General features: G+C 33.8%; 7 protein-coding genes across 8 annotated transcripts; 5 read left to right on the forward strand and 2 right to left on the reverse strand.

The window, feature by feature from the left end:
• The first annotated feature begins 2,287 nt into the window (after window positions 1-2,287).
• On the forward strand, window positions 2,288-2,953 carry LOC124453601. Its single transcript, XM_047004390.1, has one exon. It carries the CDS (start codon window positions 2,340-2,342, stop codon window positions 2,865-2,867), a length of 528 nt encoding a protein of 175 aa, XP_046860346.1. The 5' UTR covers window positions 2,288-2,339; the 3' UTR covers window positions 2,868-2,953.
• A 458-nt stretch (window positions 2,954-3,411) lies between these two features.
• Window positions 3,412-12,471, reverse strand: LOC124453496 (poly [ADP-ribose] polymerase tankyrase-2-like). Its single transcript, XM_047004313.1, has 13 exons — window positions 12,269-12,471; window positions 11,791-12,019; window positions 11,485-11,633; window positions 10,712-10,774; window positions 10,414-10,521; window positions 10,085-10,252; window positions 9,544-9,940; window positions 6,864-7,056; window positions 5,598-5,757; window positions 4,774-4,836; window positions 4,473-4,580; window positions 4,143-4,310; window positions 3,412-3,998 (listed from the first exon to the last, which is right to left on the reverse strand). Exons 2-13 carry the CDS (start codon window positions 12,015-12,017, stop codon window positions 3,598-3,600), a joined length of 2,205 nt encoding a protein of 734 aa, XP_046860269.1. The 5' UTR covers window positions 12,018-12,019; window positions 12,269-12,471; the 3' UTR covers window positions 3,412-3,597.
• Window positions 6,390-7,657, forward strand: LOC124453599. Its single transcript, XM_047004388.1, has one exon. It carries the CDS (start codon window positions 6,544-6,546, stop codon window positions 7,381-7,383), a length of 840 nt encoding a protein of 279 aa, XP_046860344.1. The 5' UTR covers window positions 6,390-6,543; the 3' UTR covers window positions 7,384-7,657.
• Window positions 7,877-9,539, forward strand: LOC124453598. Its single transcript, XM_047004386.1, has one exon. The coding sequence runs from the start codon at window positions 7,915-7,917 to the stop codon at window positions 8,806-8,808; it is 894 nt and encodes a 297-aa protein (XP_046860342.1). The 5' UTR covers window positions 7,877-7,914; the 3' UTR covers window positions 8,809-9,539.
• Window positions 12,472-12,591: 120 nt separating the features above from the next.
• LOC124453600 (transmembrane protein 101-like) lies at window positions 12,592-13,582 on the forward strand. Its single transcript, XM_047004389.1, has 2 exons — window positions 12,592-12,944; window positions 13,022-13,582. The coding sequence occupies exons 1-2, from the start codon at window positions 12,639-12,641 to the stop codon at window positions 13,478-13,480; spliced, it is 765 nt and encodes a 254-aa protein (XP_046860345.1). The 5' UTR covers window positions 12,592-12,638; the 3' UTR covers window positions 13,481-13,582.
• Window positions 13,575-17,663, reverse strand: LOC124453594 (U4/U6.U5 tri-snRNP-associated protein 2-like). Its single transcript, XM_047004382.1, has 20 exons — window positions 17,539-17,663; window positions 17,024-17,075; window positions 16,859-16,953; window positions 16,691-16,770; window positions 16,489-16,545; window positions 16,261-16,413; window positions 16,088-16,184; window positions 15,937-16,019; window positions 15,753-15,798; window positions 15,605-15,685; window positions 15,446-15,510; window positions 15,149-15,271; window positions 14,839-14,868; window positions 14,723-14,770; window positions 14,450-14,530; window positions 14,306-14,367; window positions 14,126-14,226; window positions 14,001-14,050; window positions 13,770-13,856; window positions 13,575-13,694 (listed from the first exon to the last, which is right to left on the reverse strand). The coding sequence occupies exons 1-20, from the start codon at window positions 17,639-17,641 to the stop codon at window positions 13,671-13,673; spliced, it is 1,518 nt and encodes a 505-aa protein (XP_046860338.1). The 5' UTR covers window positions 17,642-17,663; the 3' UTR covers window positions 13,575-13,670.
• Window positions 17,664-20,140: 2,477 nt separating this feature from the next.
• LOC124452763 (bifunctional arginine demethylase and lysyl-hydroxylase JMJD6-like) lies at window positions 20,141-23,638 on the forward strand. 2 transcript variants are annotated; one of them, XM_047003371.1, is made up of 10 exons: window positions 20,141-20,377; window positions 20,442-20,627; window positions 20,913-21,118; window positions 21,239-21,391; window positions 21,537-21,637; window positions 21,810-22,053; window positions 22,447-22,592; window positions 22,684-22,726; window positions 22,981-23,156; window positions 23,428-23,638. In XM_047003371.1, the coding sequence occupies exons 2-10, from the start codon at window positions 20,558-20,560 to the stop codon at window positions 23,543-23,545; spliced, it is 1,257 nt and encodes a 418-aa protein (XP_046859327.1). In that variant the 5' UTR covers window positions 20,141-20,377; window positions 20,442-20,557; the 3' UTR covers window positions 23,546-23,638. The 2 variants fall into 2 exon arrangements, with proteins under 2 accessions (XP_046859327.1, XP_046859328.1); XM_047003372.1 differs by having other exon boundaries at window positions 20,156-20,377; window positions 23,424-23,638.
• The last annotated feature ends 833 nt before the right edge of the window (window positions 23,639-24,471 follow it).

Here is a 24,471-nt window from a genome sequence, read left to right on the forward strand (position 1 = left end):
AGATAAGTGACGTCATGGTGTTGATTACAATCGGGCAGTTGGAAATTTTCCAATTTCCAAGAATTTGAATTCGTGTGATAAAAATTAATGCCCAACATAAAGTTCTGATTAGAGCCATAGAAATAGACCAAAAAAAGACAAATTGTAAAATTAAATTTATTGTAACGTTTGGATGTTGAACATCCTATTTAGTGTTTGTCTGAAGATGTCTTGAGTAAAGACGAAACGTTACAATAAATTTAATTTTACAATTTGCCTGGTCTATTCTAATCATTTTTATCACACGAATTCGATTTCCGCTCGGCAAGTCTCTCGCTACTATTCCAAGAATTTGATTTTGGTGTGGCAAATTTTTGTTTATTAGGAATGTAAAACACCTTTACGATCATTCGTGTGTTGAAAATGCCTGACGTACAAAGAAGTTGTTTAATGGTGATACTTGGCTGGGTTCTATTTTGCGTGTTGTTCATTGTACAATTAGTGATATTTTCACTTTTGCTTCACGAATATCACAACTTTGCATCGCTTATAACATGCATTGTTTTGTACTTCCTTGTTGTTCTTGCGGTCATAGTTTTAATGCTATTCATGTGGTGGAAAAAACGTAAGTCTTGTCAAGAACTTTATGCTGAAGAGGATAAAGAAATTTGTCGTGTTTGGATTGTTTGTGGTGTTTATATTGTTGCTTACACCGTATGTGTTGCAATGATATTCTGTAAAGTCGCCAAAAATCTTACCAAAGATATGAGACTTGGTATCAACACATTGAAAGGAACACTTACCATTGCTCCTATGCTGTTAATTCTCATGTTACAGTTGACCATTTCTCCAACATATCGTAAAAATATTATATCAGTGTCTAAATTTTCTGTATTGAATATTTTTGATGGCATCGAAATGTTGGAAGTCATATTGATGCACCATGAAGGAGTATTTCATTTAAACATTCATTTGGAAAGGGCCATCATTACGTTCGCTTGTATGTCGTTTTTAATCTCTTCTCTTGCTCTCTTTCGAAATAAATTTGAAGCGGATGGAACCGTCAAGAAAAGAGGAAAAACATCAATTATCATTGGTATTATCGAGATGATTGGCATCAATTTATCTTTTCTCATTTTACGTTCCATTGTTTGGCATGATTATAAGTACGAAGCTTCAGTGTTTATAGCTAAGAATGTCATATCTTTAGTTGTTGGCGTTGTGGAGTTTTGTCTTCTGAAAAAGTGGATAAAATGGGGTGTTGAGGATGGTTCTTGATTATTTCTTTCTCTATACAAGTCATGTGTAATTTATATAGAAGGACTGACTTAAAAAGGTTGCTACCATTGCAAAATTGTATTAGTTTTGTTTAGCTCTATTGTAGGTGTGTTTCTGGAAAAGTTTTTTTTAGAAACGTTTCACGTGAAGTAACATTTCTAGCTTGAGTGTAGATCAACAGCATGCATTGTAAACTGCTGGAATTTTATTTGATGTAAAAGTCCTATATGGTGACATATGGTGTGGCTATAATATACGAACAAGTGACAAGCTTAGTTTTTGTATTTTACCATATATGGATTATGGGTGGTGTTTTTATTTAGTAAAGATGAAATTTGGGTTAAATTACAGTTTTGATGTTGACCTTCTATGGGAAATTACTGTGGAAAAAACACAATTTCGGGGAAAAAATACAATTTCGGGGAATAAATATATTTTCGGGGAATAACCACATTCTAAGAATAAAACAACTCATTTTAAAAAGAAAACCAGCATGTATATGTATATTTAGTTTCTGCAGTAACTTAGATTAGGTGTGTTATTATAATGTCAACAAATACTCCCACTAAACTTGAAAAAGATATTGAAAGTGTAATATATGCACATAATTAGCGCTATAAACTTCGGTTATGTTATATATATATGATTGACATTCACTGAGACAGGACTTCACTATAAGCACATGTAGAGCACAAACGTGTAAAGCTGAGAGATAGCACAATAAACGTAGACTTATAACTATCAGAGTTATTACAGAAAGATCGAAATGTTTCGTGATACCTGGATGGATTTTACTTTTTATCCTATTCGTGTCTCAGATCGGGTTGTTTATCGCGTTTTTCGTCGTTCATTTAAAGAGTTGCTATCCTCTCATTTTGATCGTTTACGTGCTTCCCCTTTTTTCCTTTGGTTGCTTTCGTTATTTTAACAAGAAATTTTATGCAGACCAAAATAAATCTATTCGCGGTGTTTGGATTATTTGGGGAACTTATATCTTGGCTTATGTTATTATAGTTGCTGCTATCTTTGCAACGTTTGCAGGCAATTTGACCTAAGAAGATGTGCTTGGTATCAATGCTTTAATGGGAACATTATGTATAACACCAGGACTTTTGATTCTTCTTGTACAGCTCACCATTTGTCCTTCCTATCGAAAATCGATTCTCCCTATTGCTTTTTTCATTGCTTTAAACATTTTTGATGGCATTGAAATGTTGGAAGTTTACCTGATGCAAAAGGAAGCGAACTTCGAATTGGATGAGAGTTGTGAAATAACAATTATAATCTTTGCTTGTCTTTGTTTTTTCATCTCTCCCTTTGGTTTATGTGAAAACAAGTTTAAGCCAGATGGCAAAGTGGAACAAAGAAGTAATTCGTGGTGGTTTTGGCTTCTTAGATTGCTTTATGTCGTCATTAATAATCTACCATTTCTCATCATCAGAGCGATCATTTGGGAAAAGTATGAATCTGCTATCTTCATGGGAAAGAATGCCATCGCTTTACTGATGGAATTCGTTCAATTTCTTATTTTAATGCAGTGCTGCAAGTGTGAGGTGAAACCTAAGACAAGTAATACAGATCATTCAAAGGAAGAGGAGTCCAGTCTTTGAATAAATAAAGACACTTTTGCACACTTAAGTTCGCTTTTTGTTGATTATGAATAAAGTATATTTTGTAAAATGAAGACTTTATCGAAAAATTTAGAAATTTAAAATTTGTTTTAAAAAGAGCAAATACGATGGTGAATGGTCAAAATAATGACACAATACTTCTTAAAGAAGTGTTTGAAACCAGAAAACTAACCCAGCAATTTTAAAAGAACTGTTTTAAAGCTGCATAGTGTCTTTCAGCTTTATTGACTTTATTTCAAAGTCATAATCAAGCCAAGTGATGATGACTTTGGTTTGATTTACTGACCAAGTAATGATATGGCTTGATAACGACTTTGAAATTAAGTCAAAATATTGCTTTTAAATCTTGTCTCCTGTCAATATAACTAGAATCTTGAGTTTACAGTACAGTATTTTGAATTGGGTGGAATTTTTAAGTGATATTTTTGCCATCAGTCTGTGTATACGTCTCTTTTTTCGCTTTATGGTAAATAGAAATCAACATTATGTTTGAAATCTGTTTCTGTGAGTTGAAAGAGGTGGATTGGAAGACATGAAAACTTTACTGATTACACATTACAATCACGATAAACACTATTAATGTATATACACATTTTAATTTTTGCATAAGCCATTAGAAAATCTTGTTGACATAAAAATTCATGCCTAACTATTTTAAAGCCTTGAAAATGTAACATGTAGCGAATTAAACCTTTTTGTTCATAACAAATTACTCCGTAACATCAACAGCACTTGCAATACTGCGAGCTGCTTTCAATAAGTTCACAGTTTCTGCATACTTTTCATTTTCTTGCCAACTATCGTTTTGCTTCTTGCGTTCTCTCTCTTTATAAGCATGCCAGAGTTTATCCAAATATTCTACAACTTCTACTCTGTCGAAAGCTTTGGCAAAATCTAAAGCTGTTTTACCGTGCACCGTTGCTAATGTGTGATCAGCCCCTTTGTAGATGACTAACTTAACCAACTCAAGTTGACCATTCAACGCTGCCATCATAAGAACGGATTTGCCGTCCTTGTCTATACTTGATATGTTAGCACCGTGTCGTATTAGCAAGCGAGCAATATGGATGTTTCCACCCACCATCGCCAGTCTCATAAGTGCAGTCCATCCTGAATGGAAGAAGTCATTTTAGTAAGCATAGAAAGGGAAGGAACTCGTCATTTCCATAAGTCATTGTTAGGAAGGTGGTCATCGTATAATGATATCTTTATTTGATAGAATCAAATTTGTCAACTGGCTTTTGTTTCAGTTACCTGATGTATAATCTTTAACATCAACAGCACATCCTTTATTCAACAGCCATCGTACAACCTCGATGTTACCAACATCAACTGCCCAACGTAAGCAGGTTGATCCAGTATAATCTTGAGTTTCCCAAGAGGCACCATGTGCTACAAGCATCTTTACTACGTCAAGTTGTCCTCAGAAAAAAAGTTCAACGTGCATTTTAATCAATACTGATGTTATAGTATGGTGCATTTGAAGGCTTTTGGAAACGCAAGGTTTACTATACTGTTAACCAAATTATGTGTTGATGGTTTTTAAACAGAGATATTGTGTTTCATTGAATATTTTAGAAGTACCTGTGAAACATGCCAGCATCAATGAATCTTTGCCACTGGAGTTCTGAAATCTGACGTCAGCATCATAGTTGATTAGTTTCTTCATGATTTCGATGGAGCCTTGTTTTGCTAAAAAACAGAAATGTTTATTATTATTACTATTAAGTGAATGATTTTCTATGGTGTAATTTTTCTCTGTTGACGTTATCATCTTTCAATTGTCAAGAAGAGTTTAGGAGAGAAAAATGTGTGAACACTCGGTCCTAACCTTCAATTACAAGTTCTCTTGTGCAAATGCATACAGCAATAGAGCCACAAATACCTGCAATCATCAGTGGAGATAATCCAAATTTATCTGGCGAGTCCACCACACTTTGATTAAGTTCTAAAATGTTTTAATAGCAGTTATCATTCTGTTTAACACTTTTTGAATACTATTAACCAATACTCAAAATCCATATCATGCAATCATGACAAGTTCCATATTTTTCACTTTGCTACATAAATAGCTTTTTTCTTTGAGTGAAACATGAGTTTCGCAAAACTTGTCGTTAATGCTGGTTCATTAATGACGTCATGAACTTAAAATTTTTACCATCAAGGATACATACAGGTTGTCCCCCAAAAAAGTGACGCTATGAAAATCATCTCGTTGTTTCTTTAACCCGCTGATTTTAGTATAATTTCAATGAATTCTATGGGTTTAATCACGCGCATTCAACAATTGTTTATCAACAATGAGATCATTGATAAAGAAACACTTTTATGTATAGTTAAACTTTAAAATGCATGTCTTAGGTGTGTGATAGATTGATATTGACGCACGTATTAAACTACCATAAAACACGAGTTGTACTTTAACTTTAAATGAAAGCACTTGCTCATTACGAGTGAAATTTGGGGCATAAAAATACGGTCACTGGTGGCGCTAGGCGTTTGGTCGTTCAATACTGGTTCTTTTCAACGAGTTGGCTGGTGGTTGCTAAGCTCACGTTTCACTGCATGCTTCTGCTTAGCTTTTTGACAAAAAATTGTAAATAGGATTTTGCGTTTTCCTATAGTGTTTGTAATTTATTCATTACGAGCAACTATCAGTCATCTTGATAGATTTTGTGTAATAAAATTTCAGTTTTTTTATTTGACAACCTTGTAGGATAGCATGTACTCTTTCTAAGTCTTTGTGATTCACAGCTTTGACAAAGTCTTCACTGGTTTTAGGTTTTTTTGTGGTTCTGACTGTGATAATCACACTCCAAGCACTTTCACCATAATTATCACTTTTTCTGAGTCGATACATATCTTCGATCTATTCATATCTTTACAATGTTTATATGTAGGAAAGTGTTTTGTGACTGCAACACCAACGTTGATTTATGTACAGTAATATTTAAAGCTTGTAGTTTTGCCCTAAGCCAATTGTGTATGACAGTAAAACATCACCAGGGAAACATACAAGAATCAATAAATCTTTGGATTCTGAAATCTACGTCACTATGCACCATGATACCTTGGATGATTTTTATCATCCAGTATGTAATGCATCAGGACTTTAAAATGCAATCTTGCCGTACTCTTAAAGGATGATGTCATTTTGCCTGTCGTGTTTGAAAAGAAACGCTACTCGTTTGGCTTGACAAATATTTAGGTCGTTTTATTGAACTGCTAACTGTATATAGATAGAAAAGCACCACAGTTGCAGTTTAAAATCCTTGAGATGACATGTTCACCACTATGCTCTTATAATCAGTTTGCAAGTAAAAATTGTGGCCGAAACTGGCAGCATAACTTTGGTGAATGTGTTTTTCATGAATATTGCTACGATTGTGTTCCTTTTTAAATGGTTTGAAGGTTATTTGACAATTGGTCGACTTATGGATGCAGACGTCATGGTGTGATTTATTCCACATTTATTCCAATTTGACAATTGGTCGACTTATGATGCAGACGTCATGGTGTGATTTACTCCACGTAAATATGTATTAAATATTGGCTGAATTTATCAGAATTGGCGTTTTAGAGACATTTGAGACAATTAGAGCCTCTCAATTTTAGAGACAACCGAAGCACGAATTTTGTTAGTTTATAAGTCGAAATGTCTGACGTACAAAGAACTCGTTGTATGGTGATACTTGGCTGGGCTCTATTTTGCGCGTTGTTCATTGTACAATTAGTGATATTTTCACTTTTGCTTCACAAATATCACAACTTGGCATCGCTTATAACCTGCATTGTTTTGTACATCTGTGCTCTTGCGGTCATAGTTCTTATGCTGTTCATGTTGCGGAAGAACGATGCGCTTTATGCTGAAGAAGATGAAGAAATTTGTTATGTTTGGATTGTTTGCAGTGTTTATATTGTTGCTTACACCGTATCTGTTGCAATGATATTCTGTAAAGTCGCCAAAAATCTTACCAAAGATATGACTGTTGGTATCAACACATTGAAAGGAACACTTTCCATTGCTCCTATGCTGTTAATTCTCATGTTACAGTTGACCATTTCTCCAAGATATCGTAAAGATATTTTATCACTGTCTATATTTTCTGCATTGAATATTTTTGATGGCATCGAAATGTTGGAAGTCATTTTGATGCACCATGAACGACTATTTCATTTAAACATTCATTTGGAAAGGGCCATCATTACGTTCGTTTGTACGTCGTTTTTAATCACTTCTCTTGCTCTCTTTCGAAATAAATTTGAAGTGGATGGAACCGTCAAGAAAAGAGAAAGAACATCAATTATCATTGGTTTTATCGAGATGTTTGGCATCAATTCATCTTTTCTCGTTTTACGTTTCATTGTTTGGCATGATTATAAGTACGAAGCTTCAGTGTTTATAGCTAAGAATGTCATATCTTTAGTTGTTGGCGCTGTGGAGTTTTGTCTTCTGAAAAAGTGGATAAAATGGGGTGTTGAGGATGGTTCTTGATTATTTCTTTCTCTATACAAGTCATGTATACTTTATATACTAGGACTGACTTAGAAAGGTTGCTACCATTGCAAAATTATATTAGTTTTGTGTAGCTCTATTGTAGGTGTATTTCTGGAAAAGTTTTTTTTTAGAAACGTTGTTTCACGTGAAGTAACATTTCTAGCTTGAGTGTAGATCAACAGCATGCATTGTAAACTGCTGGAATTTTATTTGATGTAAAAGTCCTATATGGTGACTTATGGTCTGGATATAATATACGAATAAGTGACAAGCTTAGGTTTCTGATTTTACCATATATGGATTATGGGTGGTATTTTTATTTAGTAAAGATGATATTTGGGTTAAATTACATTTTTGATGTTGACCTTGTGAGGGAAATTACCGGGGAAAAAACACAACTTCGGGAAATAAATATATTTTCGGGGAATAACCACATTCTAAGAATAAAACAACTCATTTTAAAAGGAAAACCAGCATGTATATGTATATTTAGTTTTTGCAGTAACTTAGATTAGGCGTGTTATTATAATGTCAACAAATACTCCCACTATACCTGAAAAAGATATTGAAAGATCGAAATGTCTCGTGATACCTGGATGGATTTTACTTTTTATCCTATTCGTGGCTCAGATTGGGTTATTTATCGCGTTTTTCGTCGTTCATTTAAAGAGTTGCTATCCTCTCATTTTGATCGTTTACGTGCTTCCCCTCTTTTTCTTTGGTTGCTTTTGTTATTTTAACGAGAAATTTTATGTAGACCGAAATAAATCTATTCGCGGTGTTTGGATTATTTGGGGAACTTATATCTTGGCTTATGTTATCACAGTTGCTGTATTCTTTGCAACGTTTGCAGGCAATTTGACCAAAGAAGATGTGCTTGGTATCAATGCTTTAATGGGAACATTATGTATAACACCAGGACTTTTGATCTTACTTGTACAGCTCACCATTTGTCCTTCCTATCGAAAATCGATTCTCCCTATTGCATTTTTCGATGCTTTAAACATTTTTGATGGAATTGAAATGTTGGAAGTTTACCTGATGCAAAAGGAAGCGAACTTCGAATTGGATGAGAGTATTGAAATAGCAATTATAATCTTTGCTTGTCTTTGTTTTTTCATCTCTCCCTTTGGCTTATGTGAAAACAAGTTTAAGCCAGATGGCGAAGTGGAACAAAGAAGTAATTCGTTGTGGTTTTGGCTTCTTAGATTGCTTTATGTCGTCATTAATAATCTACCATTTCTCATCATCAGAGCGATCATTTGGGAAAAGTATGAATCTGCTATCTTCATGGGAAAGAATGCCATCGCTTTACTGATGGAATTCGTTCAATTTCTTATTTCAAAGCAGTGCTGCAAGTGTGAGGTGAAACCTAAGACAAGTAATACAGATCATTCAAAGGAAGACGAGTCCAGTCTTTAAATAAATAAAGACACTTTTGCACACTTAAGTTCACTTTTTGTTGATTATCAATAAAGTATATTTTGTAAAATGAAGACTTTTTCGAAAAATTTAGAAATTTAAAATTTGTTTTAAAAAGAGCAAACACTATGGTGAATGGTTAAAATAATAACACATTAGTTCTTAAAGAAGTGTTTGAAACCAGAAAACTAACGCAACAATTCTGAAAGAACTGTTTTTAAAGCTGCATAGTGTCTTTCAGCTTTATCGACTTTATTTCAAAGTCATAATCAAGCCAAGTGATGATGACTTTGGTTTGATTTACTGACCAAGTAATGATATGGCTTGATAACGACTTTGAAATTAAGTCAAAATATTGCTTTTAAATCTTGTCTCCTGTCAATATAACTAGAATCTTGAGTTTACAGTACAGTATTTTGAATTGGGTGGAATTTTTATGTGATATTTTTGCCATCAGTCTGTATATACGTCTCTTTTTTCTCTTTATGGTAAATGGAAATCAACATGATGTTTGAAATCTGTTTCTGTGAGTTGAAAGAGTTGGATTGGAAGACATGAAAACTTTACTGATTACACATTACAATCACGATAAACACTATTAATGTATATACACATTTTAATTTTTGCATAAGCCATTAGAAAATGCTGTTGACATAAAAATTCATGCCTAACTATTTTAAAGCCTTGAAAATGTAACATGTAGCGAATTAAACCTTTTTGTTCAAAACAAATTACTCCGTAACATCAACAGCACTTGCAATACTGCGAGCTGCTTTCAATAAGTTCACAGTTTCTGCATACTTTTCATTTTCTTGCCAACTATCGATTTGCTTCTTGCGTTCTCTTTCTTTATAAGCATGCCAGAGTTTATCCAAATATTCTACAACTTCTACTCTGTCGAAAGCTTTGGCAAAATCTAAAGCTGTTTTACCGTGCACCGTTGCTAATGTGTGATCAGCCCCTTTGTAGATGACTAACTTAACCAACTCGAGTTGACCATTCAACGCTGCCATCATAAGAACGGATTTGCCGTCCTTGTCTATACTTGATATGTTGGCACCGTGTCGTATTAGCAAGCGAGCAATATGGATGTTTCCACCCACCATCGCCAGTCTCATAAGTGGAGTCCATCCTGAATGGAAGAAGTCATTTTAGTAAGCATCGAAAAGGAAGAAACTCATCATTTCCATAAGTCATTCTTGGAAAGGTGGTCATCGTATATTAATATGTTCATTTGATAGAATCAAATTTGTCAACTGGCTTTTGTTTCAGTTACCTGATGTATAATCTTTAACATCAACAGCACATCCTTTATTCAACAGCCATCGTACAACCTCGATGTTACCACCATCAACTGCCCAATGTAAGCAGGTTGATCCAGTATAATCTTGAGTTTCCCAAGAGGCACCATGTTTAACAAGCATCTTTACTACGTCAAGTTGTCCTCAGAAAGAAAGTTCAACGTTCATTTAATCAATACTGATGTTATAGTATGGTGCATTTGAAGGCTTTTGGAAACACAAGGTTTACTATACTGTTAACCAAATTATGTGTTGATGGTTTTTAAACAGAGATATTGTGTTTCATTGAATATTTTAGAAGTACCTGTGAAACATGCCAGCATCAATGAATCTTTGCCACTGGAGTTCTGAAATCTGACGTCAGCACCATAGTTGATTAGTTTCTTTATGATTTCAATGGAGCCTTGTTGTGCTAAAAAACAGGGATGTTTATTATTATTATTAAGTGAATGATTTTCTATGGTGTAATTTTTCTCTGTTGACCTTATCATCTTTCAATTGTCAAGAAGAGTTTAGGAGAGAAAAATGTGTGAACACTAGGTCCTAACGTTCAATTACAAGTTCTCTTGTATAAATGCATACAGCAATAGAGCCTCAAATACCTGCAATCATCAGTGGAGATAATCCAAATTTATCTGGCGAGTCCACCACACTTTGATTAAGTTCTAAAATGTTTTAATAGCATTTATCAATCTGTTTAACACTTTTTGAATACTATTAACCAATACTCAAAATCCATATCATGCAATCATGACAAGTTCCATATTTTTCACTTTGCTACATAAATAGCTTTTTTGTTTGAATGAAACATGAGTTTCGCAAAACTTGTCGTTAATGCTGGTTCGTTAATGATGTCATGAACTTAAAATTCTTACGATCAAGGATACATAAAGGTTGCCCCCAAAAAAGTGACGCTATGAAAATCATCTCGTTTCTTTAACCCGCTGATTTTCGTAAAATTTCAATGAATTCTATGGGTTTAATCACGCGCATTCAACAATTGTTTATCAACAATGAGATCATTTATAAAGAAACACTTTTATGTATAGTTAAACTGCATGTCTTTGGTGTGTGATAAGTTGATATAGACGCACGTATTAAACTACCATAAAACACGAGTTGTACGTTAACTTTAAATGAAAGCAGTTGCTCATTACAGGTGAAATTTGGTTGTTCAATACTGGTTCTTTTAAACGAGTTGGCTGGTGGTTGCTAAACTCACGTTTCACTGCATGCTTCTGCTTAGCTTTTTGACAAAAAATTGTAAAGAGGATTTGCGTTTTCCTATAGTGTGTGTACTTTATTAATTACGAGCTACTCTCAGTCATCTTGATAGATTTTGTGAGATAAAATTTTAGTTTTTTTATTTGACAACCTTGTAGGATAGCATGTACTCTTTCTAAGTCTTTGTGATTCACAGCTTTGACAAGGTCCTCACTGGTTTTAGGTTTTTTTGTGGTTCTGACTGTGATAATCACACTCCAAGCACTTTCACCATAATTATCACTTTTTCTGAGTCGATACCTACAACATAGAAACTTACAACTCACACTTACACACTTCAGTCAAGGGGCACTATTGGAAATGAATTGCCAAAATATGATGTACTCAAATGACACGATGAAAATACCTGTTAAAGTGGTGGTACATTGAACATGTTTCAAGATAGATATGAACGTACCTGTACCGTGTCTGAGGCTCTAGACCTTCAAAAACATGTTTCTTGGCATAACCACTATAAACATTTCCAAAACCAGTGCTTCTCATATTCACTTCCTCTTCTTGAACGCAATAATGTGTCTTTCCGTGCATGGGTTTTTCATCATTTTTTTCATCCCAATATAGCTCAATGCTATTATGGGTCACTTTACCTACCACTGGAGGATCTGGTTGAGGAATGTCACCCATACCTATGTTACATTGAAATTATGTTTCACTCCATTTCATGGTCTTCAGTGGGAGAGAGAGATATTATTTTGAATTTACATACTTCAGTCTAGTGTTCTTATCAGCTAACTATTCATATGTTAATGTGTGAGTATTACTGCTGTGAGTCACCAGTGAAGCATCTGAAGCATTCTTCTGCTGTATAAATCCTTCAGCCGACATCACCAATTAAATTTTATAAATACAGTTAAAGTCGTCGGTATATGATTTACCTTAGTCCAGTAGTCCTTACGTGATTTTCTTTATTTGACGAAATAATGTGCAACAAGTATCGTAGTCCGTTTCAATCTTGGCGCAAATATCGTGAGTCCGACATTTCAATTCTCATGACCACATTTAATGTTGTAAGAGCGCAAAAATTTATTATTTGAATTGGACAACTTTAAATCAATTTAATAAATCAAAGCATCATTTCGTTACCTGGTAGCAGATGAATTTTTTGTCGCGACAAAAGGCGGTTAAATTTGACAATGTCAAAAATGGTGTTTTTTTGGCGCGAGATTTTTGTCCGTTTAAAAATTAATGTTATCAACTGTTAAAACACCATTTCATTCAATTGATATCGTTCAACTTTGCCATATAATGGGTTCTGTAGAAAAACTTTTATACTCTCTTGATTTTTTGGCAAGCTTTATTTTGACTCGGTTTCCTTACGTGTGTATTTTAACGCTGCTTTTGCACGCGGGACGTGAAAAATTACGAAAACCAGATACCTGGCTTGAAACAATATATGAATCGACTTACATTCATGCTATGCTACACTTTATATGCGGTGGTGGAATGACCATAGATGCTACACGCAGAATTGCTGGCTTGGCCGCTTGTATTCATAATGGATATTTAGCTGTGTCGACTTTAGTTAAACCGACAGTTACAGAATGGCTGATGGTAGTGAATTCTTCACATACTAACACACGTTTGTAATTTAATTTTACATGGCACTAAATTAAATTTATATTTTTTAGATTAAGATGTTTGCAAGAACCATTGCAGTTGCTGGTGGTTATTTACTGGTTGCTGGAGGACTTGTAGACAGTAAAAAATCAACCAAATTACATCCATCATTACTTCAACTTGGTAGACAAATACAAGCCTTCTATGCTATCTTTGCTGGATACTTACTATGGGCAAGTCCTGCTGATCGTGCTGTGCATATTTCTCATTTACCTTTAGGACAATTGGTGGCAATATTTTTTGCCATTGTGTTTGTTTTATGTGGAATTATGATGTATGGTGGGTGGCAGGTACCGTACTTTGCACGTCTTGTTGCTTGGATGTTAATAATTGTTACTGTATTTGTTGATTTTGATACAAAGTATTGGAAAATTCGAGGGATGGGTTATTGGCAACAAGTGCAAGTTGGTGCACAGAATGTGTGCATTATTGCAAACTTAATATTGTTGGGTAGGATACGCAATTGGTAGTTACATGACATTTTGGTGAATTTTTAATTTTAAATAAGCCTATACAATTTTATTTTGTCTAATGCTAGATCCACCTTGGAATAAACAAGTGCAATTGCAAAAGAGTCAAAATTATAATTGCATTAACAAAAACAAGTACAATTTTATAGCTATGTTATGTGACACATGTATATACATCTCCCATTTTCTTTCAACTTTTCTGCAACTCATAAATCTAAAATAAAAATATAGAACTTTCTCATGCTAATTTCAAAATTAACCTGTATCATTCAAACATGTTATGTTTTACCTGAATATAAGAATCTGATAAGGTAATCATTTGAGGAAGTATTTCTTTGACATGCAGATCTTGAAGTTCATACCATTGACTAGCACCCTGTTCAACATGACATAGAATATGACATACATTACTTTGGAGGCAGATGACAGACGTTAGTCTTCAAATAGTAACAAACTACCAGCATGGATATCATGTAAATCATGTACAAAAACAATGAATAGTTAAATTATTTTAACCAACCTTGTGAAACACATGGACACGATAGTTCTTGCTAATTTTACCTTCAGCCTCTAAAAAGAAAAACATTTATAAGTCTTGAAAGGTGTCCTGTGTAGATTTCATTATGTCTTAAGTCAAGCACAAACCTGTTTGACCTTCATAACAGACATTAGCAATAAGATCATACATTGTATTTGGGTTATCTTTGACACATTCCGGAGCTAAATATTCAACCATGTCAACTTCTCTGTAAAATATTATTAATTGCAAGTGTCATTTAACCAGAAATTTTGTGAAATGAAGAGGGATCTACTGAGAAGGCTTACTTCACAGGAAAGTTGACAACTGTTGGATTTTTTTCAACAAAGAAAATATTCTTTGTAAATCTCTAAAAATAGCGAAAAATAACGTTGATATTATTCATGAACATTTTTCATAAGTATGTCATGTAGATAGCTTTCTTCTCTCACCTTGATCACTATTATTAAATAAGGAGGAAGTTTTGTAAGTTGAAACTTTTTCACGAATGTTTCCTTGTATGTTTTGTACTCCTGTAACAACATTTCATGACGTGATGATTTTGCTAACCAGAGGCTCAAGTCATTGATGTGATGTTTAAGATATTGAGACTAGTTAAGATTGGGAGAAACGCTGCTAAAGTAATTTTTAAATGTGCTTTAAACATGTAGGTAATCATCATTTCTATATGTGTATATAAAATACATCGATCATGTACTACGTACCTTTTCAGTAATACCGTCAAATTTACTTAACAACGCAAAAATTGAGACCTGAAAAAAATGTCGTTACAAGAAATAAGTCGCTTTGATAAATCCATCATTTGAATGAATTTACAAACCTGAGGTATAATGTTCTGTTGCATTTCGTCCTACAATCAAACACAATATTACATTATAAAAATTTAAAAAATACGACGTAAATTTTTGAATTAGCAAAATTCTGTGTCGTCCACTCAACATAAATTACGGTCTAACAAAATCTATAACTGACCGTGCAAACTACTAATGTTATTTTTATTTTTAAGATGTGTTTTAAATTACATCTTAGACACACATATGTATAACTTACAGAATACTGACAAAATTTTGGAATTTGATGTTAAAGGTAAGTTTGAAGCCAAATCTTTTTTTTGGTGTTTTCTTTTTTACCTTGAACAGCGGTGCAGGTGGTGTGTCAAGAGAGAGATACCAAAATGGTGTTTCTGTTACGGTCTCTTTATATTCATCGTTATCTACTCGTAGTTTGTCTTCTTTTCTTACTGCTTCTTCATCCTAAAAAAATCTTCACTTCATATCGCGTCTATTATGTAAAATCCTTTATCACATCTTATACTCTGTCCAATTTTTAAAGGTAAAATCTACCATAAACTTGCACCTTAGTATGAATGTGACCATTTTATCTAACATCTACTCATTCCCTTTAATACTTTCATAGTAAACACACACCTCTGTAGGTGGTAGCTTTCTACTAGTGACTCTCATTTTTCCTTGAAAAATGCTTCGAATAATACCTAGAATAAAGAGCATCGTATTTTAATTTGCAGAAACCTAAGAAATAAAAGAAGGAAGGCAGAAAAGTGGCTTCTCTATTCATGGAAAACTTACTTGATTTTCCAGACTTTGATCCTCGTCTCAAGATGGAATGTAGAGCATTTAAAAACCAGGAAAGAAACTCAACAGGATCACCTGAAGTCACAAGTTTACTTTTAAAATACAGGTACATTGTAAGTGTTTGTAACTAAAGTTTGCTTGCCTTGTTCTGTAAATTGAAATTTCTTTTTGCTACATAAAACAACTGCCTAAAGCAAAAGAAAACAAAGTTCATACAAAAACCTATTTTCCAGTTACAAGACTTTGGTGAGTCACACACAAGTTTGTTAATCTAAATCACAGAGAAAATAATACTGAAAGATCTATTAAGTTCACCACTATAGTACCTGTAGCATTTCGTGAGGACTGACATGTGCTTTAAAATTTCTTGGATTCCAAAGTTTTCTTAGTAATTCACCAAATCTTTGAGCTGAATTTAACATTTAAGAGTTGGTAATAGGAGAGTTACAGCATGACTACATATAAAAGTGATTGTACCTAATATAAGAGAGATGTCTCCAGGTGGCATTTTTACATTTTTATAATTCTCTTCGCGCAGAAAGAAATCACGAATTGTGGGAACAAATGACATTGCCTGCATAATAAGAATGTTCATAATAGCATGTTAAGCTCAGTTTACACTTTCAAACTGCATCTTTAATGACACCAACCTGTAAAACAACATTGAGATAATCATTGGCTTTGATGTTGTTTAGTCCCACAACACCTGGTCGATAGGTTGTGCCATCAAATGCTCTTGACAGTTTATTTGTTTTATCTAGTTGCATCACTTCTGACTTATGAAAAGTTGGATTAAGCACATACTACAGCAAAAAGATAAAAAGTAAGGCTGAACTCTTCATGATATTTTTGCAATTTTTAACAGAAATTTTTTCTACCTTAATGTCATCTAAAGATGAATCAATTACTTCGTAGTTGTCAGGCAGGCAATAGACCTTAAAAAGATGTACTCATATGATTCAGTTATTAAGGCAGACAAGTTGCTTAACACTGTGCTGTTGATTTTACAAGCACACATGAAGCAGAGAAGTTGTGCATTATACTACTAAACAATATTAGCCTTCTATTTACAAGTCATACCTTGAGTGTGTGTAAATTAAGAAAAACATGATGACCAACTTGTACGCTATGAGTGTATGCATGAGAATGTTTACCACGGCCTAAAATAATATTTATAGTATCAGTGTGTTGTAATAATAAAGTTAAAGAACTATGAATTGCTCATCGTTATATGTGTTTGATCCTCACCTTGGAAATATTTTCCACATACTAGGCAAGCATATACATTGGTATGAGAAAGAGATATGGAACATAATTTCTCAAAATCAAAGTCAAGAACTTGTCTAAGGAAATACAAAAATGCTGTGAAAAATGTCTTCAAAAGGTTCAAAATTCATCATGATCATCATGTACCTGTTAATGGTGTCAAGGTATGGGCATTGTCTACTTTTGTCGACAAACTCATCTGAAAATCATAATGTTGTGTGATTACAATAGTCTGGCTTTGATAAACCAAGGGTAATTAACCCTTGTTATGTGAGAATGTATTTGATATTAATGTACAGTATTAACAAGCATATGACTGGTTGATACTAGATGTAGGTCTTATAACGTTGATATCAATGATAAGGGGCTTAGACAAGATTTGTCTTATCAATGATAAGTCAGTGGTTTAGACAAGATTTGAACTCGCACTGTACGTATAATAGTGAGCCGTTCTACCCGTTACGCTACTAGGCGAACAGGGATTGGAGTCAAGTCAAATCTCTCATAAATTGCAAGTGGGCCAGATATTCTTACCACAGCAGCAGTCCATAGTTCAAATCTAGTCTCAACTCTCAACCACATGTTTTTTCATATGCGTATAACAATATCAGAATTAGTGAATTCAAGACACGATCAAACTAGCTAAATAAGTGATTGTCAACCTTTGTGTACGTATTGCTCTTCTTCTTCCTCTTCGTCGCTATAATCTTCGACAAGGGGTCTTTTCAAACCTCTCACTTCTACTTTTGAAGCAGTAGCGTCCATATTGATTTTGGTTTCGGTGATGTGAAGGAAGACTGGGCGCGAATTTTAAAAAATCAAAAAAGTTAGTGAATATAATTGTATTGGTTAGTATTACATTTTGATTGGTCAGTAGAGCTGTAAATCTGTGCATTCTGCTCATTCTGCTCCAGCTGGAAACATTAAGTAGTTGGTATACTTGTTTAGAAAAAATGCACTTGTACTAAATTGGCATTAATGCAATCAAATGAATCGATTTATTAGACTATGTCCTGATCAAATTGAGGTTTTTAAGCTTGACTTCAAATAACGATTACCACGACATAATGCTAAGGATTAAATACTTCCTTTGCTAAATCATTTGTTCTATAGACAAGTTGCAAATTTTGTCTGAAATGAGATAAACCATTGGTTACAATCTTTGTGCCACCTGATGATGTATTTGCCATTTGACGCATATTATTTTAATTATTTTATAGATTTTATCGGCGTTTGCGCGACTCATTTTTTGTCTGTGAAACGAGGAATAGCAATTGTAAATTGTCAGTGTTTGACTTGATTTGCAATCCAAGTACAACATATTTCCGGCTCCCTCCAAAAATGATAAGAATATTGAAACAATTCGTCTTTTGACGTAGTTATTACACGATAAGCAGTTCGCCCAAGAAAGCGTCTGTTTCGTGGAACAAAGAAAATACGCGTTATTTACTCTTTTCACTTTATCTTACTCTGCCACAGCATAAAGGAATGATAATAAATGACTAAAATATTTGTTTAGGATAACTTGAAGATTTACAGCAAAACCGTGAGTCCGTTAAATTGTGGAAAGCAAGAAGTATGTACGAAATAAGATGATAATTATCTCAACACCGTGTATTACTGGACATTAAATGTTTAACATCCTCATCCTCCTGTCATTATTACCATTATAATGGAAACGATGATCGACGTTTACTCTATACAGTAATCATCGTTGACTTCAATTTTCTGCGTAAAAACATCTGTTGTATATGATATGATCTTGAGTGTTTTTTTATCGGAAACTATACTTATTCATATTTTCCTGTTGCCCATTCAATATGTATAAAATAATATAAATTGCATACGAACCTATGATGTATATGTACACAATGACATTATGGTGTCAGTAAGTAATAACTGAACATTGTCCTCGAAGATATGAATTTTTATTCAATCAATTTTATTCTTCTTTTTGTTACACATTATTTTATATCATATCATATCATATTGTACAAATGTGCTTTAGCTACTAATCAACGATAATTATTTCCTTGTTTATAAAATGTTACGTATTTTTAGAGTAATCGGGTAATGGCATTAACTTCGGATGAATTGTCCAAACTCAAATCTTACGTCAACAGGTAATGGACGCAATTAAGCGCGATGATTATTAACGGGAAATGAAATTTGAAATTTTTTGAGTTGTTTTTTGCGTGATCTTTTTCCATGACCAGAGTTGGTTTATTTGCATTCATTTCTGCCTTTGGTGAATCTTGTAATTTAGATCTTTTCACTGACATTCGTTTCGTTTTTGATGATTTTGTCAATAATGCTGTACAACTGTTGTGTGATATATTGAGCTGACCTCTTTTATCCAATCGCCTTACAACTTTTCTCAAAATCATCATTTTCAGCAAACTCGTTCCAGCCTGACTGTTCACTTCTGCAACTTTAAAGTGACCTTTGCGTTTGCGCAAGAACATAATATAGGTCTCATTTTGGAATGCGCGCGAATTCGTACAGTGCCCTGAGACATAGCCAAAGCCCGAAACCGTTATATACTTTTTGCTTACTTTTCCTTTGAGCGAACAAACGACATAAAACTTGGCGTTGTACGGTCCGTTTTCTTTTGATGATTTTTTATTGCGATCTTTTGAGGTGTATGGACTTTTCACCACCTTGCCAATCAATATATACTCTGCTCTTGTAGCACGCAAGCTTACACCTTTGCTTCTCCAGTTTCTAGGTGGTGAACAACTGCGACATTGCAAGTTTGTGTCCAAGAAGTATAAACATATAAACAAAACAGTTGGCTTATTTAATGAACCTAATCCCATTTTGTGACGATTGGGCAATTTATCAAGTTGTTGTAATCTTTGTCGTGGGTGAACGATTTTATATGGATGTCAGACTGCATCTCGTACTGACAAACACTCTGGGTGTTGAAAAGAGCAAAATTATCGCGGAGTCTTTAGGTCTATAACACGTTATCTATGCGAACAATAAACGCCTAGTATCAATGACTAGTTTCCTTTCCGTCTGTTTTCGTAACGTTTTTTAATTAAATGTAATGTCTTTGAAAAAAAAACGTGATGAAATACAATGGAAAATCTAATAATGCAAACCTGCGAATCAAAAATCACACAACTCAAAGTCAGTATTACTAATCTAACCCCCAAATATCCTTGAACTTTAAATATGGGTTGCTGAACCTACTCTCTTCCCCCCACCTACCTCCTCTCTCTACTTACCAAATGATCTTGCTTGCTTGTATATCTTATCAGTGTGAGAAAATAATTTTCTAAGGATATGCAAGGTATGCAACCTGGATCTGATGTAATATGCCGAAAAAGTTTCGTTCTACCCTGATTACTGGAAAGTATGGGGTGCAGGAGGATTTACGTAGAATAGGATCGTGCTTCTTCTACAAGGCTACAACAATATAACATGAAGTAATGCAATCAATTACATAACATGCATATGTTCGAGAAATTAAATGGTCAACTTTGTAATGAACTGGTAGGAAATTTAAGAATTTTAAAACATGTCGGATTGATTTCTGATACATCAATTTTTTTGTCAGAATTGTTACTGAGTACTAGAAAGTTGTTGTCGTGAATAGAGAAATCTAAACACAGTTTGCTGGATGACTTCAGTCACATAATTCACAAGTCCCAAGACTCACGGTTCTTACTCATTATGAGAGATACTAATGTAAGCTCTAAAACTAGATCACGAATTCAAGAAGCTAAGGAAAGTGCTCGTCCAGGTATGACTTTGATTATTGCCTGTAACGCATTTGTAAACATTATTCACTGACAGAGTATTTTTAGTGTTTCTTTATTTATGACTTCCTGATAACATATTTTACATAAAAATTACCCGGATGTTAAGAAATGGTTAGTCTGCCTGGTGATCCTATAGGTTTCTAGAAAAATTTATAAATTTATTGAGTGAGTTCAAAACACATTTCAAAATGCAAATAAGCAATTTAAAGCCAAAGTAGTCAACTGTCTATGTCATGCAGGTGTTTGCACATAAATTTTCATATTAGAACTTAAACCTGATGACTGGACGAAGCAAAATTACAATGAGACGTTTGATCTGAGCCTCGATAGCTTTATTGACAATGTTCCAAGAATTGAATACCATAAAACATCATGTCAAGAGTTCATTGAGAAGTATGAAAGACCTCTGAAACCTGTTGTGATCAGTAATGGATTAGTGGACTGGCCAGCTTGCAGAAGATGGACATTAAATGTAATGTTTAAATCCTTAATTTTGTCTATTCTTAAATAATATTTGGTAATTAGATGATTGAACTTCAACATAATACTTACACAACTCAAACATAAGACTAAAATGTTTATACACTTAAAGCGTTTAGTAAAGAAGTATCGGAATCAAAAGTTTAAAGTTGGTGAGGATGATGATGGCTACTCAGTGAAAATGAAGCTAAAATATTACTTGGAATATGTTAGAACTACAACTGATGATAGTCCATTGTATATATTTGACAGTTCTTATGGTGAGGTCAGTTTCTTATTGCATAATTTCAATATTTATATTTGTATATGCCCTATTGCTATAAAGTATGTTTGGAATTGACTTTTGATTAAACTCATTTTTAAAGTACCAATATGCCATTCAATAATTCACATCATGTTTGTCTTTCTAGCATCCAAGGAAAAAACGTTTGCTTGATGATTATGAAGCTCCAAAATATTTTTCTGATGATTTGTTTCAATATTGTCCTGAATCTAAGAGACCTCCTTACAGGTGAATTTTTGCTACTTATAGAAAAATTAGTAAAGAACAAGATTGCTATTTTTGATATCATTACTCACATTTGTCGAATACTATTGAAATGCTACAAATGAAGACTCACCTTCTAGTGTATAAGGAACAAGTTTCGATGAATTAATATAGTAAAAAAGAATCTCTCTCCCAGGTGGTTTGTCTTGGGTCCAGCAAGGTCTGGTACAGGTATACACATTGATCCATTGGGAACCAGTGCATGGAACAGTTTGATATCTGGTCATAAACGCTGGGTACTTTTTCCTACTTATGTACCTCGTGATTTTGTAAAATTGACGTCAAGCGAGGGTGGAAACCAAAAAGGCGAGGCAATCACGTGGTTTAGTAAAATGTACCCTAAAGTAAAACAGACATCTTGGCCTAAAGAATATGCTCCAGTAAGTGTACATGTACATGTATATATATAATTATAAATGAACAAGTGAAAACAAAAAACTATGATTGAACTACACATACTTATCTCAAATGTAAACTTAGAACGCATGCCAGTTTTGTTAGTAATGCATGAACAGAAAAGAGAACAATTTTTTTTAGCTACTAAGTAAAATATGGACTAAAGGTAACTTGTGATAGTGTAGGTAGGGATAAATGAACAACAGAGAACAAGAACAGTCTTAACACTACATAAATATAAACTAAGATAACGTGTGTCAGTGTAGGTAGTGATGAATGAACAATAGAGAACAAGAACAGTCTTTATGTTGCCTAAAATATCAAGTAAAATACTTTTACCTGTTAATAGCATAGTGTTTTTTTTTCATATTACTTAGTTGGAAATTCTTCAAAAACCAGGAGAAACAGTGTTTGTTCCAGCTGGCTGGTGGCATGTTGTTTTAAATCTAGATACTACTGTTGCTGTAACTCAAAATTTTTGCAGCCCAACTAATTTTCACATTGTTTGGCCAAAAACTGTTAGGTACATATACATTTAACAATGAACTTTTTTTGTTGTACAGATTTTTATTTTCCATAAACTATTGCTCAACTTTTTTTCTTATTTGATCAAGGGGCCGACCAAAGTTGTCTAAGAAATGGTATCAACGATTAAAGGTTTGTATAGATTACTGTGTTTTTCTTAATTATTTACCAATTGTAAACAGCAGAAAACATGTCGGTGTAAAGTCCACAACAAGTGGTAGAAATCATACATCAATTTAAAATAGAAAATCTACTTTACCAGTAGGACAACACTTGTTTTACATACAGTTACGTAAAGTGAAACAGTGTGCGATTTCTTTATTTTTTCTGTTTTCCTATTGTTGAAAGGCTGTGACTGTTTTTAAGAGAAATTGTGTGTTTTTTAGAGAGAACGTCCTGAAATGATGGAGATAGCCAATACACATCACGATAGTCGTGATAATGGCATTCAGTCTGACTCCTCTAGCTCTTGTTCTTCTTCGTCGTCGTCTTCCGATTCATCGTGTTCTAGTGACAACGAGATACCCGAGAATAGGAAAAGAAAAAATAACTATCATAAAAGGTTTTGTGTATTTTCTTGCTTTGCATACGCGATTAACTTAAATTGTGATTTGGAAAAAACGCTTTGTTTCATTGCTCTTCTGCATAAGAATTTGTTGCTGTGAATCTTGTAGATTTTTGTATTTTCACTATTCAAAAAGGTTTCATTTGTTCCTTCACAAAATTATTACAAATTACCAAAACTGTGTTAAGTTTAGTATATTTGACAAATTCATAAAGTTTGCCAAATTGAATTTCGTTGTGATTTGTTTTTATTATTCTTTGATAGAAAGCGTTCGGATGAAGAAAGTTCTGAGGCTCGTCGAAGTTTGTCCAGTACACCTAAGCACGCCAGATAACCTTCAATGTAAATATCCATCATGCTTTTCTAACTTTTTGCTTTGTTTATAATTCTTTATGAAAAGAGTATGTCATAAAAGATTTTCTGAATCATTGCAATTTTGTAAGGCTAATTTTGCTTACAAATAAAAAATAACTAAAATATGTGTTGCCTTTTCTTCAATATTTGCATGTTATCTAAGTACAGAACATGCAAAGAATTGTTTCAGATTGACTGAACTTTTCTGAAAATTTTGAATAAAAGCCTCGTTAGAGAAATTCTCGCTACGAGAATGTCGAAAGAAATGTGGGAAGTAAGAGCACTAAATGATTTTTGCTGTTAGTGAGTCAGTCAACTGTTACTTGTGCAACTATTAATAAATGTTCTTCTATCGGTTTTGCGTGTTTTCTCGGCGACCAACAATTGTTTTGACTTGTTGTCAGTTGAAAACAGTGAAGAAATTACTTGGTAAGTGCGCTTATAGTTTCTTAATCAGAGTCCAAGTTTTTTTTTTAAATATGAAAGAATGTCGGAAAACATGAGCCGAAGGCGAGTGAATTTTACGGTTTCTTAACTCTAGCAAGATTCTCAAGAGTTTGGGTCAAGCCATCTAATTAATCGAAACATTTGAGAAGCATTAATCATTCTTTATTATTTTTATTACTTTCCGGTAAATATTTATTGTACAGAGAGATAAAGAGTGGTTGGATGTTATATTTGAAACTTTTCAAGTGGGAAATGCCATTGGGTACTTCGTTTGAAAATGACGTTGGAAATGACGTTTGAAGTGACGTTTGGAAATGACGTTTGAAATGACGTTTGGAAATGACGTTGGGTACTTCTTTCATGCACACGATCCAACGTGCCACGAACGACGAACGCCACAAACAAAAAGGCGAAAAAGGCTTCTTTCTTAAATCTTCACCACCTGAAATTGCTTGAAATGACTACGTCGCATCATGACGGTATCGTTGTCATCGTTACTTAGAATATCCGA

Source organism: Xenia sp. Carnegie-2017, unplaced genomic scaffold (genome assembly GCF_021976095.1).
Source record: "Xenia sp. Carnegie-2017 unplaced genomic scaffold, XeniaSp_v1 HiC_scaffold_25, whole genome shotgun sequence".
Taxonomy (NCBI): domain Eukaryota; kingdom Metazoa; phylum Cnidaria; class Anthozoa; order Malacalcyonacea; family Xeniidae; genus Xenia; species Xenia sp. Carnegie-2017.